This window comes from Cryptomeria japonica, chromosome 2, assembly GCF_030272615.1.
Source record: "Cryptomeria japonica chromosome 2, Sugi_1.0, whole genome shotgun sequence".
Taxonomy (NCBI): domain Eukaryota; kingdom Viridiplantae; phylum Streptophyta; class Pinopsida; order Cupressales; family Cupressaceae; genus Cryptomeria; species Cryptomeria japonica.
The window spans coordinates 281967069-281986925 of NC_081406.1; the positions used below are offsets into that span (position 1 = coordinate 281967069).

Sequence of the window (19857 nt, forward strand, 5' to 3'; positions counted from 1 at the left end):
TTTTCAAATTATTATTTTTTTTTATATTTCGACTTCCTACTTCGACCAAAAATCCAAAAACGTCCCCCCAAATCGTAAACGTGGATTCCAATGCATTTTTAAGAGAAAAAAAAAGTCATTTCTCTTATTGGGAAAGAAATACAAAAACATTTCTCTTGTTGTGCACACAAAGTGATCTGCACCATGAAGGTCTTAAATTTGGTTTTGGTGGTGGGGGTTTCACCCTTTGATATCATCCCGCGTCCCTAGATCTTGTGAGGGCCGTTGCCCCTCGATATTGTTGTGGTGTTGCCCTCGAACGAGATGATGTAGTTAGTGTAAAATGTCTATTATTGAGCTTCAATAATAGGGCTTATCTAACTATGTATTTGCTAGTGCTAGTGCTAGTGGCATTTTTTGTGGTTCTTTTAATTTACTAGTACCTACATCATCCAATATGGATGGTGATGATGATAATTTTGAAGACCCATATGGTGATGCTTTATCATTGATGGCTGAATATATATATATATATAAATTTGAGTTTGACTATTGACATTGTAATGTTCTTTTATTTTATGGTGGTTTTGTTTATATACAATATATGATGCGATGTGTGCTGTTTTGAACTTATTTACTGCTGCAAATATCTATATATTTTTAATTTTTATATGTTTGTGTATGAACAAACCCAGAACTAACCCAACCCCAAATGTTTTCTTGACCGAACCTGAACCCAATTAGTATTTGGATTGGTGACTCAGTATAATATTATATGTTGCAATATCAATGAATTTAAATTCTATTTTTAGGCTAATTTATGTGTACATTTTTGGCTTTTATATATTTTTTGTATGGAGGAACCCAAAATGAATCCGACCCCCAATATTTTTTTTGCCGAATTTTAGTACCAACCTGAACTTGAACTTGAACCCAAACTCGTAGTGGTAACTGAGAAGCACACCACAAATACTGAGAGGGGGGGGTGTTGAATCAGTATTTGAAACTTTGCAATAATTCTGAAAACACACAAAACCAGTAAAGAGAGAATTAGGAATGCAAGCAAAACTCAGAGACAAGAACTCATAAATTTTCTCGTAGAAAATCCTTTCAGGTAAAAAACCACGGCATCAAAAGACTTTCATAAACTTAATTTGGCACCAACCCAAATTACATAAGACCAATCAAATTACAGATAGCTCCAACTCTCTGAAAAACTCGCCCAGCAAGGATGAAGCACCCACTCACCTGATTGAGGCACCAACCTCAAATCCTCTGCTATACAGAAAACAGAATCCAAACAAGCTTTGAAATGATGATACTAATACTGTTATATCTGTACAAGCCTGTCTAGCTCAGCATTTTTTCTTTTAACAAATATATGAATAGACATATAAAAACTCTTCTCAAAGCGATACTTCAAGTAAACACTTCACCTCCTGAAATCACCTGACACAACATTCACACACCAGAAACCTCTTTGCTCTGCACCTCACTTAATTCTCTCAAAAACATGACTCAGAGGCACCACGATATTATTCCCAACACCTATTCATTCCTCACTCAAAAGAAGCATACACACCTTTTCTTCCAGACGTAGCAAAAACAATAAATCGAACATCATAGTCTTCAAAAGGAACGGCTCAGTTAAGCATGATAACTCCCTTCTTTTCAAAAACATGCACCACCAGATTTCACGATAGGCACCAATATTTCAGACACAATCACCACCCTTATACGCACAGTCCAAAGAAGAGTTTGGCGCTGACTGGAGAAGAATCTCTAATTCCTTTACACACACAGATAATTTCTGTTAGAACACCCAGCATGCCTTTCCTTAGCAAATGCCCTAGGCTATTTCACTATATTCAGAAAGCTATACTAAAATGTTGCTCCACACCTTTTTAGCACGACTCAGATTTTAAAAGAAATGCTGCTCACTTTAATCTTCACACTGCATTCACACCAAAAACGCAGCATGAGCGCTGCTGAGAAAAATTCTCTCCAAAAAATGTCTATGCTCCAAAACGATTTTTTTTTTAAACATGCTTTCAATGCACACGAACTCTACTCAAAACAGTCATATTTCCAATGACAAAAATTTCCTTGCCTTACATAACCATCTGACAGAAAAAGACACATTACCAAAAAAAAGGCATCCTCCAAAAAATGCACGACCACCATACACATCCATCTCCCCTTTCTTGGCACCAAAAAAAACGTATCAATAAATAGCAGCTCAGAATATGTCAGAGCCACAAATTAGATTAAGGCACATAATTTTAATAAAAATTGAACTCTCCAACAAAGCCAAAACACGATTTTGATCAAAATCGTCTTCCACCAGAACTCCTTTAAAAACGGCATGCAAATTGAGTTTTTTTTTTTTAAAAATGACCACTGCAAAATAAATGCCCACGATGGCATCATACTATTTCCAAAATAAAATAAAATAGCGCTCAACACAAATACAGCTCATAAAATAATTCTTCTTTTCAGCGTCAAAAATAGAGCTTTCAATGCTGCATTGAGATGCCCACAAAAATAATATTTCCATTATACACTACAAATGTTAACTCCTTGAAAATCCAAAAGCTGACATGGCATTAAAACTGAAGCCATAGCTGACTAAGATGACAAGTAGGCACCAAAGAAGTTGATACATACACACACGCTGCTCAAACAGGCAACTAAGCAGCTCCAGTAGGCATACAAGCACCTCAAGCAGGTAGGCAACCAAGTAGCTGAAACAAGCTAGCACACAACCAGCCAGCTCACCCAAGCACTCAAGCAGCTCAAGCACCTAAGAAGGCAAGCAGCTCAAATAAACTTCAAAATTAACCTTGACATCAATGACAAAAATTCCAACAGTAACTTGGATCATTTCCATCAGATTTTCTAAACTTGTATAATACTTAGTATTTTAATATAGTCATGAAATTTTCTATTATCAAATTTGGAAGTATAAGTTCAAATCATATTGTTGAGGTCATACAATTTGTTCTTGTGAGTGAATTGATGAAAAAATTGAGCAAGATTCAACGAGGCCCTAACATCATCTTGATTTCATGTGATGATTTACACCTTGAAGGAGACCCCTAGATTTCTAACCAGTTGGTAGTCCAAGTATTCTCTCTGAAGTCAAAGGGGAAATGTATCTCATTAGATTGATCTAATCTTAGTTGCCTCATCAATTAGATTCTTTAATTTCCAGTTCTTGATGCTTAATTAATTTGTTCCAATTAATAATCTAAAGTCTTAAGCCACTATAATCTTCTTAATTCCATTGCTAATGACCAACCTAAGACAAACAACAAAAATATCTATGTTAGCCACATTGTTTGATTTCTTGCTAGTGAGAAGGAATCCAATGGTGATCACCTCCCCTGTCAGCCTCTTATAGTATCTCCAATTCCATAGATTGGATTACCTCTGAAGTGGTGTCAAAATTTAACTTCATGCATCCTGCTTAATGTGGAAATTTCTGTATTTTAGTGGGGACTGCTCTAATACTATTTCAAATTTCGCTTTCATCTTATGCACCGAATCCTCTCAATTTCATTTGTTGTTCCTCCCGATTTTCATTGAATCTCTTTAGAGGTTTTATTAAGGTTTTGAAAAATCCTCCTATTTTCTTTGCAAATAATATCCTGTTCAATGAAAATTTTAGTCAATCCTGCCTAGCTTTGAGCTCCAAGGTATTTTAAAGTTATATGGAGAGTGTTGAAGTTTGATAACAGCCAGGTTACTCATTTGCAAGACTTCAGATGATCTCAATTTTATTCCTTTTTGATCCAATAGTCCTTCGCTTCTGTTATCCTGGCTATTGAAGCCACACCTAAAAGTGTTAGGTCAAGCTGTTAAACAATTAGAACAGAGTTCATAGTTGGCTTGGGTGCTTACTATGTTCCTTTAAGTTTGGCCCATTACTTACAGATGTCCCCATGGCCATTACAAGGTGTCTGAGAGCCAGTGGTAATGAAACCAGGCTTACAATATCGAATCATTATTGCCCTCCACTAGGGCAAACACTAGGCAATTTAAAAAGGGGACATTATAGTGTGATACAAAGATACCTAACCACCTTATTTGGGCCGGCCCACTACCAGTTTTTTTCTTAATCCCTACTGGAGGCTCATGATCCTAGTGAAGGAAAGTAGATTTATTACTTGAAATTTTAGCTCCCGAGGCTACACAGAAAATATGAAACCTTTTCATCAAATTATCAAAATTTTCCTTCTACAAACAAAGTAGTATCATCAACAAATTGAGCTTTTAAGAACTGCTTATTATTGCGGAGCCAGATTCCAAATACAGGGGGACTACCAAGACTTGTTTTTAAAGCATAATGAAGAGCATCAACAACTATCACAAAGAGGGTAGGAGCAATAGGACAACCTTGCCTAATTTACCTTTGCTGCAAAATAGGCTTAGTAAGATCCCCATTTCTATCAGTTTGAGTGGATGATTCATTAAACAAAATATTAATCCACCTACAAAACTAAGGAGGGAAACCGCTCAATTCTATCATAAGCCTTTTCAAAATCCAACAGAATCATACGAACTTTTTGTTCACTATGTTTGGCCAGGTGCATGTCCTCCCAGATGTAATCAAGTTTTCCAAGATATATCTGCCTTTGAGAAACCCTGCCTGAGTAACTGAAACCATGTTCTTTAATTTACTGGACAATGTAATTGCTAGGGTCTTAGCCAGGATCTTGTATGATACAATTAACAAAGTAATCAGCCTCCAGTTCTTTATAAGGCTTTTATGAAGTTTTATCACAATCCTTGGGAATCATTTTAATAATACCTCTTTTAATCTCTTTGCTCAATTAGTGATTTTGTAAAGCTTCTTTGTAGACATCAATCAAATTAGCTCCAATCCATTTAATATTAACTTTATAAAATTCATAGGAAGACCATCAATACCTGAGGATTTACCATTACTAAAAGAGCAAATGGAGTTGGCAATTTCATCCACAAAAATATCTCTGTCAAGAGCCATACCATCTTTCTAGCTAATTTTCTGTGAGATAGTCCTTTGATAAAAATCTTAGGCCTTTTTAGACAGACTTGATAAAAGCATTATCATTTGATGAGATACCATCCACTTCAAAAAGCCCAATTTTCTTTCTATTCTGCTTGCAGCTGTGAAGGTTAAAAATCATTTTGATCCCCTATTACCTTCATGAAGCCAATTCATCTTAGCTCCAATTCTGGCACCCTAATGCATTCAACTCTGGATCTTCCTTAGCAAGGTCTTAGTTCGAACCAATTTAGTTTCATTACTCAAGTCACAAGTATTTCTCTGCAACTCTCCTTCCAGGGCTAAAAGTTTTCCTTTCAGCAAAAAATCAATCCTCCTATCAACCGCTTTCTTTTTGCCCACAATAAAATAGATTCCTCCACAAGGACACCAAAGTCTCCCACCTTTGGATTGCAGAAGCATATTTAGTCAACCTCTTAGATATTTCTGTAGCAGTTCTGATGCCATTCAAGCAGTAATGGTCATTAAGAAGAGAGGCATTCGATTTGAAACAAGAGGACTGAGGCTTTTTAACACCCAAACCCAACTGATCAGCCACTACACTAGCTTCAATGGGAGAATGATTTGACATAGTAGTTGGGAACATAGAGAGCAACCGACCTTTACTATCCTGTTTAAGGAGAGAAAATCCTTGTTGCCATAAAATCTGTAAAGAACGGAATATATCCTTTGATATCTTTGTTCACATCTTTCTTATTTTCAAGAGGATCAGCAAGAAATAAAGATCTCTTCATTCTACAGCAAAAGAAATTATCATTGCCTTTCCAAAGACCCTCCTGGCCACCCAGTTTATCCTCTGTATACGCAAGCATATTAAAGTCCCCTGCAACAAGCAAGGGACCCTATGCAACTTGACAGCCATCCAGTTCCACAAACCACACCTCTCTTTGTAATCATTAGAAGCATAGAGTGAGCACACACCTAAGGACTTGTCAATTTCTAAGACTGCCCAAACTGATCTATTGCAAAGGGAGATACCTCACTGAATAACTGAATTATTCCAAAGTGGATTGACAAGTATAGCAGCACCACCTTTGCCTTTCTCATGACTAGTATTCGAGGCATTTTTGCAAACAAATTTCATCATGCAGTCCATTTGAAAGCCAACAACCTTAATTTTCTGGAGATGCAGAAAGTCAAGGAATTGCCTGTCATTACAAAAGGACTTAAGAACATTTTATACCTGGGGACAACCCGCTAACATTCCAAGTGCAAATGTTCAAGATCTTTTACAGTCAGAAGAAGGTTCTGCCTTTTGGGTCTTATAGAGCATGTCGAAACATTTAGGCTTGTTATCCTCCTTTCCTTTTTCTACACTCTTCTTATCACCATTCGACGCAGCATTTCGTGACCTTTCTGCTTGTTTCCTCTTTAGTTTTAGGCTCCTCCTGATTGAGTAAACACAAGTCTAAATCAGACCCCAAGAAAAGAGGATTAAAAGTAAGATTGTTATTCAGCTCTGGTCTAGCCTCTTTGGGATTAGAATGGTTAACAGGAGCAGTGTCAAATAGGATTTGGTCAGGCTTAGTGGAACCAGCCTTATGCCGAATTTCATCAGCACGGGATCTTAAAGTCTCAAGGGCCAATTGCTGGGTGTCCTTAGGGCCAGAAAAACTCAAGCCTTTGTCCGAGTTAGAAGTAATCAGAGATTTATTTGGGGCAGGATGGTCCAAAGCTTTAATAACAACTAAATCCCTGTCAAATAATGGATCAGACAGAGGGAGGCTGCCATTTTCCTCTGTAGAACCATTAGATGACGAATAAATAGTCCCACTCCATTTGGTATTGCTGTCCACAGAACTGCCAACACTGATATGAGAATCAGAAACCTTTTCAGGTTTATTTGAAACATTCTTTTCTTTATCACACACATTATTTTTACCATTTTCTGTTGAGTTATTTCTAAAACCCCTGCAGGCCCCACTGAAGCTTCAGGGCAATCCTGTCTTAAGTGTCCATTTCTTTTATAGAGAAAACAGGAATTCAATGTACCAAGCAGCTCGATTTCGCAACAAACAATTTTGCTTTCAAATTGAACAGATGGAGGAAGAATGGACTTGTGGTAAAAGCCAATGTCACAATGAATGCAAAAAATGGAAATAACGGTGAGCAGTCTTTGTATTGTGATGTAGTCACAGGAAATGTGATAACAACCTAATTTAATGGAATCTATATTGTTGGCAGGATCAAGGTAGAGCATGAACAGTCAACAGAGATCATACCCCACATCACAGCAAGGAGCTTGCGGAACCCCAAACTGAAGGGACATCATGTGGATTAGGAGTAGTATAAAGTGGTCACGCCCCATTAGATAGATATTTGTAGAGGAAAAGATATAATGGAACAGAGGAAGGAAAATATTACAAGGAGAAATGTGTGTCATATGAGGATAATATAAGGAGATACAAGGATATAGTAAAGATGGAAAGATCTACACAAATGTATATAATTGATCAATGATAATATAAATATACTGGAGTTCTATATATAATGTGTTTTGACTTATGAATGTTCTGTTTCAATGTTTGGTTAACACTTAAGGTACAGTCCTGGTTGACTGCTTACTTCCCTTTGTATAACTAAGTCGGGGGTATAAATACAACATTCAAAAATTACTTGAGGCTCAGAACTTCGGTTTGTGTTCCCCCATTTTCTCACTAACATATAAACAGTGTTCCACGGATGTTGGGGACGGGGAGACGGGGGGACACAGGGACAGGCTTCGGGGACGGGGGGACAAAGGGAAAAAGTTTCGGGGACGGGGGGACTTGGGCCTGGGAGGGGGAAACGCGTTTCCGTGGAACACTGCGATATAATTCAGTTTCTGTATTTGTTAATTCTTGCAGAATGATTTGCTATACATTATACCTTTTAAATTATTTAATTGAGAATGTCATATGCCCTAGAGGAGATCTTGCAACAGTCTACACATAATATTATTAGCAGACGAGAATGTTCAATCTTGCATCTGAGAAAACTGACTCTTCCATTGGTTCGTATCATTCTCAGCAGGTTTTCAAGCTTCATTTACTGCTTTTTCTTAGAAACCCAGGAGCCTTGGCTTTGTTCAGACTTGCACAGGTCATAGTTTTCAGTGATTTTGTTTGGCTGTTTTCAATCATATGTTGAAAGCATAATGTATTACAATAAATGAATTGTTCTGATCCATGAAATTGGAGGTGAGGAGAGGAAACTTGGGCTTTTAGATTAGAGAAGCTTGTTTTATTTGGATGCATAACTATACACATATTCAGTGAATTTAAGAAAATAGAAATGCAATTTTACTATTTTAGTAGTTTGGTTTTCCATTTGAACATGATTGGCTGTTTGCTAGTTGCAACGAGACTTTTTTGAAATGATTCTAATTATATTAACGAATTCATAATCTTGACCCAGTCATTACCTGCCACTGCCTTCTTTCATAAAAGTTCAAATGGGATAATATATTCACATATTTGTACATGTTTCATGTTGGTTCTTGCTATAATTTTGAAGTACCATTCATGTTGTTTTGCTACTAAACTCTTAAGCTTGACACCAGTAATGACCCATCATGGCACTTCTTGACTAAAGTTTATATGGTTAATAGCATACATGTTTGTGCATATTATCATCTTGGTTCTTGTTAGCATTTGAAGCATTATTGATGCTGTTTTCCACCACTAGTTTCTCACAAATTGCTTTTCTGACAGGTTACAGCATCAGCATGGGTCAATGATTTCAGGGAACAGATTGAACGGACAAGATTCCTTAGTACTGTTTATCGTTCTGCATCTGCCTTAGGATCTCGGCTGCCATCAATTGCTAATGCCAGGGACAAAGTTGCTAAGGCTGGTGCAATCTGGCGTCCAGTTTCAAATAGTACTCAGGTATGCCATCACGTTTTTTGGATAGGATCTTTAGGTGTCTGGTTTATATCTGAGAGAGATCTATGGATTGGAATGACAAAGATTGCATCCATGAAATAATTTTTGGCGTATGGGAAGTTAGTTATTTGTGTGGTAGGATATTTTTGAATTCTAAAATATTAGTCTTGGGTTACGGGAGGAATCATTAAAAGTGGAAGAGTGTGGAAATTGCTGTTATTACATTACATAGATTGGTAAAATATTTCTGCAATCCCTCCTTGCATCATGTAATCTCTCCTAGCATATCCAAAATTTCAAACATTTTATTAAAGATGTATGGTGATTTTAAATATTGGCCATTTACGTATAAGTTATATTGCAGTCATAGATAGTTTTTTGTTTTTCAAGCTGAGACATCTGCTTTGGATTTACAGAGTTGTCTCTTTGGGAAAGCAGATATCTTGCACAGTAGATTCCCATTATATGGCAGGTGTATAATGAAATGTTTTCCCCTTGAGCTTGTAGTTTCTTTTTATCAATTTTATTTATGTTGGAAAAAGTACAAAAAAAGCGACCATCAACTGCCTGTTAAAGGTTAAGAACTTTCAATCCTTTTGGCTTTTTAACAAATGAATATTTTGATACTTTAAATTGTTTGTTCTATATTTTTCTGCGCGACGCAGGGAATTAAAAGGCATAAGGACTCCGATCTTTAACACCTACTACCATCCCATGCAATTACCCATAGCAGCAACATTTTTTTGGGAAATAAATAAGCAGATCTGAAGTAAAATTTTCCAAAAATAAGGATTTTCTTATTCATGTCAATATCATTGATTACATTGCATTGCACAATGCACATATTGAATAGTATAGGAATGATTACTATTTTTCAAATTTTCAATGATAATCTAATTTCTACAAAGTCAACATACAAAGTAAGTACAAAGTTCCGAAAATTCAGATGTAGCCAATGACTCTTGTTGCTATGAAGAAGCTTGCATTCCCTGAGGAGATCATAATCATCACCAAGGACATCATCTTTTGCAATCCACTCACAATCTAGATCAATCTTGTCAAGATCAATTGGTGGGTCTTCTTCGATGGTTCTTGATTAGATTTGGCAAATTGAAAGTGAAACAAAAACAATGATTACAATTACAAGTACTTTATAACCTTGAGCTTTCTTTAGCTTCAGGCAATGGTTGCGGTGAATGAAGACCAAGTCATTTATCCCTTGTTGTGTCAGAGGGCTGTGTTTCTGGGATTGTATGTGTTCAAAAACACTCCAAGTATGCTAGCAAACATATGAGCTACATGTCTAGCTCAAGATGCACATTGCAATCTGTTCAAGATTTTTGATAATTTGGCCACAAAAGTTCTTGCTAAAACACACATAATTTTGAGATGATTTCATGTCTCCAAGAAGAGATTGTCAAATATTTATGGAGTCTACTTGAGAAAAAACTCTTTGCTTGCTTGTAATCCATGTTGTTGGGTAGGGAACATTTTTCTTCGTACATGTGAGTAAGCCTTGTGTGACCTCAACATCCTCTTTGAATGAGCTATAAAACAACATTGGAGTCAAATACTATCTAGTGACATGGAGAGGCGAGTGCATTTGTTGATCCCATCTCCTAAATAGTATGCTCCACAATGGCATGTACTTGTCCTTGTTCTTTTCCATCACACCTTTCATCATCTCCTTGACCTTTCCCATGGGTTCATACATATTACACGTGGGATTTCTCCCCTGTTAATTTTGTGCCCTAGATCAGTAATCAGATTTATGTCTTTTAATTATGCCCTAGTTTGTTAATCAGATTTGTAATATTTTCTTAAACCATAATTCAGTAAACTCAGAAATGAAACAAGTAAACAAGAGACAAACACAAATACCCTAGGAAAACCTCCAAGGAGGTAAAACCCAGCATTAAAGACCCACAGGTCAGATTATATATTCTCCCTTAATTGCACAAATACAATACTTAGCTTGCTTCTCCAGATCTGATCCCTTTGTATGTCAGATCTGCACTTCTAAGCACTTCAAGTCTGCACCAAAAGAGGCCTATATCCTCTTGGACAAGTTCGCACAATCCTTGGATAAATTCGCACTTTTATTAGCAGAGCTAATTCGCTGATTGCATTGATGATTGAATTGTGTTTGCACTTTAACTTTATCTATATGGATCTTTTGACCAAGGTCGGCCTCAATCCTTTTTGGCGCCAATTTATATTTTGTGGCGTGAGTCCTTTTTGGTGTAGCGTGGAGGATGGGGCTGGACTTGTCTTGGGGCCACGCTACCCCTTAAGGATAGGACCCAGTCCTAGATGGGTTCGGATGTTGCCTTAAGGCAATCCGAACCCATCTTTCCCTAGTTATAAATAACATCCCCATCCTCAAGCCTAAAATTTTTACAAGAGGTGTTGAAAATTCAACAAACTGTTTATCTTTGCATCCCAAAAATTCATAGAAAAAATGTACTCTACCACTATTTTGCCCCATCCATTTGATTTGTGAAGCTAGAATATATCCACTCATTTGAAATGGGCATGTGCTTCAGGTTCAGTTTTGTTGGCACAAAGTAACATGAGGAAGTGCGAAGCAAATCTTTTCCCCTCTATTCGCAATAGCTCCTTGACCTCAATGAAGGAGCGCATCATACATGACGCCCTCGTGGAATTGTAGATAAACTTGGTAATAGTTGGAGCTTTTTGCAATACCTCATTAACCGATTCAAGTTTTCCGATAGGGTTAGATCAAGGCAATGTGTTGTGCATTGCTAAAAAACATAGAGGGATATGTGGCAAGGTGTGCCCTAGGTCTCTGTGTAGCAAAATTGGTGTGTTTGCGACATGGCTTAATTGCCTCTTGTGGATTCTATAAGTCTAGTGGTTGTATAGGCCATTGACAGGTTGATCTTTTGGTGCAACGACAACCACTCCCAACAAATGGTATCAGAGCTAGGTCACAGGTTCAAACCCCGCTTGTGCTGAGGGGGGGATTGTTGCAAGGTGTGGCCCTTGGTCTTTGTGCAGCAAAAGCGGTGTGTTTGCGACATGGGTTAACCGCCTCCTGTGGATTCTACAAGTCTAGTGGTTGTATCGGGCATTGACAGGCTGATCTTTTGGTGCAACGATAACCACTCCCAACAGGATACTTGTTCATGTGGAGTCTCTTAGTAGCAACACAGGCAGGAGCATTGTTTATAATAAATTGACCCACATTTGGTGGCCCTTCATCTATGACCATTTTTTCAAACTACTTAAGTACTGTAGTTGTAGATTTGATCCTATGTGATGCATCCACAAATTTCAAAAAGATTGTGTCTATTTCACAGGGGACAAGACCCCCACAAAGGGTGCTGCTCCCAGACCCTTGCAAGGGGTTCTTTGTGGCAACCTTGATGGGGGCTTTGGACCAAATACCCTATGAGAGACACTGTCCCTTGATCGTGCTGGTGGTTGCCGCTGCAAGCCCTTGCTTTGGTTTTAAAAAGAAAAAAATGAAACTTGTTTTGGGCCTTTGTTTTCAATGGTTGAAATCTGTAACATATTATCATAGATACATAATTAATAATCACAACATTGTAACGTGAATTGAACTCATTTTTTGATATATAAATGGAGGAAAAAATTACTTATGACCCTTGTAAATTCAGTTTTATGCATTTAATATTATTTTACAAGTTTAAAAGTTTTTGAATTTTCTGGGTTTGCCAAATTTTTTGAACTATGCTACAGCCTATCAAGTAATAAGCTCTTCAACTCAAGGATTTTCTAGCCAATGGGACCAAATATGATATATCAAATTTGGGCCAATCTTTTCCATGCTTGGTTCACTATAACAAAATCCTTACTGCTGAAAATCTACAGAAAAAAGAGGAAGATTGGGCTCACTATTTTCCCAAACTACAAAAAAAGCTGAAAGCATCCACCACATGTTCTCACACTATCCTCTTGCTGAATCTCTTTGGCATTCAAGGCCCTCAAGTTCTCTACTGAACTTCTTTTTACACTATGTAAGAGATTTCAGTTTGATATGAAAATTCTTCAACTTATGTGTTGTCTCTTCCCTTGCTTTATCATAATGGTAGATATGGAAGGAAAGAAAAGCTCCAACTTGCAAAGATGATACAGCAAATATCTATCCTCTAATCCGAATGATAAAGGCTAATGTTAGAAACTTAGAAGCACAATAATGAATAATTGCTTATTCCTCTCAGATTTTAGGAATCTGTTATTTCTTAATAATGTCTGAGTTGCAGTTGGCAAAAGGGTGGAATATTTGCTTTCACTACAAAATCCACTGCCTTAATATTAGTTGTAAAGCAAAATGGGACCAACCTCTCAAGGGATGGTACAAGTGATTTTTTTCTGGGTAACCAAGCAAGTAGGAGTAGAGGGCTTATAAGAGACGATCAAGGTCTACCTGCCTTTGCCTTTCAAAGGATAATCGGAAGCAGTCAAATAATATTGCTCAGTCGATAGCTTATTATCATGGATTCATTTTAGCAAATGTGTGGATATGAAAAGCTGCAAATAGAGGGGTTTATAATCTACAGAGTTTATAATTGGAGGCTTCATAATTCTCAGCTTATAAGAATTCAGGTTCATTAGCATATGTGTAAAATCATACATGAAATAGTGCATATCCTTACTGCATTTTTAGGGGTTTGATTAGAGCTCAAAGTAATGATTATAACATGGAAGTGGATGTGCTTGTGAATTTGCTCATTCATTATGTTAACAATGGTTTGGAAATTTTTTCAAGTTGCCACAGCAAGTTTAAAATATGGCAATCTTTAGAGACAAAAGTTGGAGATTTATTGAACAAGGATTCATCAACTTATTATAAATGCTGGTGTCTGACAGAGATTGCGAAGGGTTTTATTTCTAGGTGTTATTGGGTTTGATTTTCAACAAAAGCTTTAAATATTTTCATGGCTATGGGCCACTTGATATAAGGTCACACTTTCACTTTATTCACACAATTTTAAATCCCTTTGGTCAAAGCCTTTTTCAAGTATTTGCAAGTGCCTATACCATGAACTTTCAGTCTTTTTAAAAATGCTCACCTTTCTTGACCCTGATGCTATGTGTAATAATTTTCATCCATGCAATTTTTGTCTTATGAGGTTTTCATATAAGTTGCATTTTTGCAATTTATCAAGCTATTTGATGATTTATGGGGGATCCAACTATGTATATTTAATATTTTTATTCAATCATCATTGGTCTATATTTCATGAGTAGTGGTTCATGAGAATCCATCATTCATAATCACAAATGTTCCACTTACCACTCATTGCACCAGGTGATGATATGAGGTCACCCATCGTAGTACTACTCTTGCTCAAGTGCACTTAACCATGTAGTTTCCCCCACAATTAAGGCCACTTAGCTATCTACCCCATTTTCAAAACCTTTAAAAATGTTGTACCTTATTAACCATGCATTTTCATGTAAGTGTTGTTTACATAGTGTATCAAACTATGTGCATTTATTGGAATTCACCTTTGTAATTATGAGTTAGTTTTCATTGATCCACATTTCATGAGTAGTTTAAAAGGACTGAACTCTTGCGATCACAAATGGTTCGCTCCCATTGCATCGAGGTGATGCTCATAGGGGTGAAGAACTTCAATTCCCAAGGGTCATTCATCCTCGCATTACTTGGGCTTAAGCACTTAACCATGTAGTTTCCCTTCCAGTTAGGCTTGCTTTGCTTGCTACCTCATTTGCAAAACCTCCAACTAGTGTTGTACTTTGTGAAACATTCGTTGTGGAGCTCCCTATCTCATTCGTTGTCATACAAGTATTGTTTTCATAGCTTATCACATTATATGATGATTTATTGAGATTCAACTATCTAATTTTGGTCAATTTCATCATTCCATAATCATTAGTAGTGGTTTACAGGAACTAATCTTTTGTGATCATGAATGGTCCACTTAGCACTCTCATTGCATCTAGGTGATGTTCAAAAGGGTGAAGCACAAGGAATTCTTGTGAGATCCCCATCTGAGTTCTATTTTGACTGACTTACCATGATGTTTATTCCATTTGCAAGTGCAGGTGTTGTTTCTCATGACACATTTATTATAGAGCTTCCTAGTTAGTTCATTTTCATATAAGCGGTGTTTCCATAGTTTATTCAATTATGTGATGATTTATTAGGATTCCATCGTGTAGTTTTGAGTAAACCTTGATGGATCTATATTTCATAAGTAGTGGCTCACAAGAAGCAATCTCACATGATCTCAAATGACGAACTTAGCATTCATTGCATCTAGGTGATGCTGATAGAGGTGAAACACTTTGACTTCAATGAGGTAACTCATCCTAGTACTACAACTCAAGTGCACATAACCATGGAGTTTTCTCCACAATCAAACCAACTTATCTTGGTATTCTATCTGCAAAACCTTTAGCAAGTATTGTGCCTTATGAACAATTCATTATAAAGCTCTCTAGCTCATTCATTTCATATAAGTGGTATTTTGATGTTTTATGATTTATCAAATTATATGATGATTTATCAAGATTCAACTATATAGTTTTGATTCAATCTTCATCATCTCATATTTCATGAGTAGTGAGTGCTTCAGAAAAATTTATCTCATGTGATCATGAAGGGCCTGCTTAGCACTCTTTGCATTGAGGTGATGCTATTCGGCATGAAGCACGTGGACTCCTTGGGAGGTCACCTATCCAAAAGCTACTTTGACTTGAGTGTACTCAAACATTGAGTTTCTCTCACAATCAAGCCCACAACTTGCTATCATGTTTGAAAAACCTTTTGCAAGTGTTATGCCTTATGAACCATTCATTATGAAGCTCCCTAGCTTTTTCATTTTCATAAAGTGATGTTTTTGTAATTATCAAATTATGTGATGATTTATTGGAATTCAATGACAGTTTTGAGCCAATTTTCATTGTTTTATGTTTCATTTGTAGTGGTTGACAAAAATCCATCTGTCGTGATCATGAATGATCCACTCTTTGTATCTAGGTGATGCTCATAGGGGTGTAATACATGGATTCTATCTACATCATTTGGTCACAACTTAGTCAGAACTTGGATGACATTTTCAACATCCACTTCCATTACTAGCTCCTCCAACATGTTGCACAATTCTCTATATTCTTCATTTCATTGGAGACATCAACCGATGACAGAGATGTTATATTGCAAATTTTTATATCAGCACCGGCCCCTGCCCCCCTCGGTCCCTGAAACCCGTACCCTTGTCCCCCTTTCAGGAAACTCCATGGAACTATGGAAACAAATAAATAAAAGCAAATATTTGAAATCCTTTTATCCCTCCGTCCTTGTTTCTCCCAGGACTAGAGATTCCAGAAGTTTTGCAATATTCTTCCTCTGATGGAAGGGCCATATAGCAGAGGAGCATTATTTGGCTTAGCTGAAGATAATGGCTTAGTCATGGTGAAACTAACGCTTGCTAAAATTCAGATTCTAAATAGGTTGGATTCTGGATGAGTGTCAGCTCAACATGCTGCAAGTTTGTGGATGGAATATTTTGTGGACATTAACATAATCTCTGCTTTGCACCAGTATTCTACCTATGCTTTATAGTTAACTTTTTTCCCCATGGAGATACAATCCATCTCAAATTTGAAACATAACTAGTAGCGAGAACTATTATAGAGTCTATGCTTTGTTCATGGTGTTTTTTTATGTAAAGCAGTTAAATATATATTATTGATATTCTCTTTAGGGAAAGAGGTATCTCACACGGATTCCATTATATTCATAGGCAGAAGACTAGCTCTTTTGATCAAGGCATGAAAGTGCCAAGACTTATTTGCCTTGAACCAGTAAGGCATTTAAGTACAGAACAATATTAAGATTGTTTATCTATGTCATAGATATGCACACATGCCTTAAAATGACAGTTATTTAATGACTTATATCATACAAGTGAACTATGATGAGTTATATCATTCAAGTTGTTCTTTTCAAGCAAATTAAATTGACAGTGTTAAAATATATTTATTGTTGGCTGCAGGTTGTTATGAAACAAGCTCAAACTATGGCTCAAGCTGTTGTTCGGACAAGACCATCTCTTGGAATTTCTGGATGGTCATGCATGGGTGCTAGGCGTCGCACAGTATCTGCAGTAACATCCTCCACATCAGCTGAAGCTGAGTCCAAGACTCTTATTGGTGAATGCAGTAAGTTTTCTGAGCCTAGCAGTGAGAATACAAGCAGTGTAACAAATTTGGAAAGTGCAACATTACCGATATCCGGTGGGGAAGGCAACATAGATTCGACATGGGGAAGAGGATTAGATCTTTCATATTGTTCTGCTACCGATGAAGAATACAGAGACCATGAGCTAGATGAAGTTGAAGAAGATGATCTGATTAATTCTGATTCAATTATTGATCATTCTGAAGAGCAAGATATAAGTGAAGATTATATATGGCATCGGCTTGAGCAAGAACTCAAGCGAAAAGAAGAGAATCAACAGGAGCGTGAAGAAGAGGCTGAAGCAGCAAAGGAAATTATTCAAGAAGAAGAGAATGTTGTGGCTGCAGCTGTTGAAAATGCTGGCCATGCTAACACGGATATGGACCTTGGTGTATCTGATGAGAACGAGACTATTCGTTTTTATCCTCCTGGTAAAATAATGCATATTGTGTCTACTTTGCCATCTGATACTGTTCCTGATGGCATTGATGGACACAAGGCAAAGGTTGGCATTTACCTTACTTCAAGGGCTCTCTATGGTAAACTGCGGTTATCTCGGACAATGATTAATGACCATTACATGCCTGTTTACAAGAGGATGATGGAACAATTAATCAATGAACTGGAACAGGAACCCGAGGAAAATGCTATATCAGATGACATATTGGATAAGGAGATATGATGGAAAAGCTGCATCCATATCCTTTCTCTTCACATGTATTATAAATATATGTCACTGTATTTCCACAACATATTTGGTGGTTTTTTAATAAAATATAAAGTAATGAAATAGAAGCATTGTTCATTTTTCTTCCTCAAAATGAAAGGTCATGCAATTTTTTTTGAAGAGCAATACAGTTGGGATTCAAAGCGAAAAAGATATTTTTCAAATCCCATTGTACTTGTAACAGGAAGGTAGTTTTGCAGCAAGCTTATGATTTTGTATAGTTCTTAAATGAATCACAAGCTTGCTGTCCAAACTCAATATTGATTAATTTTCTGGAAAAAAGTGTAACTTAATATTTGGTGTTTCTGCAGTGCATCATTATGCAATATCATTTATCAGGAATCAACTATGTTAATATCTAAATCTCAAAAGAAAGCGTTGACTTGCTGATTTGTTTGAACGTCTTTTGCAATTGTTTTCCAAAATTTGTAAAATCTTCTGTTGTATAATTTTGGGTTTATTGGCTGCTAACTTTGTTATATTCTATTTGACAATACTCAATCTGCTTTCCTTGGAAATCTAAAACTCATTGAGAATCATAGTTGTTAAACTCTGGGATGGGGAATCTGCTGTGTTCGTGTACTCACATCTCTAGGTGTCTGTTTAATAGTGAGAAAATCGGACCCTTGTCTGGGATTCCATCTGTTCATGTATTCACGTCTCTTGGTGTAAATGTATAATTGTGATAGAGCCAAACCTCTATCAATACATTTCAATACCCTGTTTTGAATTTATGCCCCTTTATTCATGTGCTCCAGTATTCTCTGAGGTAATGTTAATTAGGTACTTGGTTCTGTCTGCATATGCTCTCCATATCTTATGTATCCTCGTGACTATGGTACGAATCAATTCCTAAGTTGCTGAATTGTGGGATTTTTCGGACATTTCTGGATACGAAACGTAATGGAATCGGATTCGGAAACGAATCTCCTGTGGGTACGTCCAGGGTTTGCATTTTTAGATGCTGAAATGTTTAGTGATTCTAGTTTGATCTTTTTTGATATTCTTAAGACCTACAGTGTTGATTAGTGAACTTAGAACTTATCTATCATGAGATTCTAGTTTGATCTTTTTGATATTGAAAACTGAATTTAATTAGTATGATATGTTTCAAAATTTGAAATTTGTAATGGTTTTGTTTAGCACATGTAGTGGTATATGACATTCTAAACTTAACTTTATTTTTTAGCTATATATATATATATATATATATAATTTTTGTATGAACTTATCGAAAAGGTACCCAATCCTCCCAAAAAAATTCTGCTGTATCGGTGTTTTGTACCATGTACCCGTACACGTTCCCATACCTGATTATCAATTCTATTCCGATAATTTTCAGTTTACGATTTTATTTTTCCGGCTCCAAAGAGGTAATTGTGCCAATACAGTAACCTGAAACAATATTTTATATTAAAAAAACACAATAGAAAATCATTTCAACATAATGAGCTCCAGTGGATTGTGCAGATTGTCAAAATTTTGTGACATATTCACAGAATGAACTCTATAATATATATTGAGTCTCTAACTCGTACATAGAGGCTTCAAATCCACCACAATGAATTTAACACTCAATTCTCTACAGGCACCAAAAGGGTCTTAACAAGACAGTTTACTTGCATTTAATAATTAAATTAATAATCAGAACACAATTATAGTCTGATTATTAATTTAATTATTAAATAGAAATAAATTGTCCTGTCAAGATTCTTTTGGTGCCTGCATAGCCAACTCTCAATTCTTTTGTAGTTTTAGGATCTGATCTGTTTAATAATTGCTAAATTCCAGCTAAAATATATCAATTGTTGAGTGGAGCACATTTTGAACGTAAAAATGCTTTCTGCTATCCATTTAGAGCATTATTTGCTTGGCGCTTTAGCAATGAGCCACCAGGGATTTCATGGGTTTCCAGTTCTGCATATGCCTTTTTAGTATGACAATTGTGTTGAAGTGTTTTCATAATTTGATAATACAATTTGCACGGGTAGAGGGTACGTACTTAAAAGTCCAAGTCGATGGTCAGTCCTTTGGG

At 36.5% G+C, this 19857-nt stretch overlaps 1 protein-coding gene across 1 annotated transcript in view; it reads left to right on the forward strand.

Moving 5' to 3' along the window:
* Nucleotides 1-18128, forward strand: part of LOC131054456 (uncharacterized) — a 49450-nt gene extending 31322 nt beyond the window's left edge. Inside the window, exons 6-7 of the mRNA XM_057988972.2 lie at nucleotides 8722-8898; nucleotides 16911-18128. Coding sequence (XP_057844955.1) covers nucleotides 8722-8898; nucleotides 16911-17777 — 1044 coding nt within the window. The 3' untranslated portion in view covers nucleotides 17778-18128. The remainder of the gene's footprint in view (nucleotides 1-8721; nucleotides 8899-16910) is intronic.
* Nucleotides 18129-19857: the final 1729 nt, after the last annotated feature.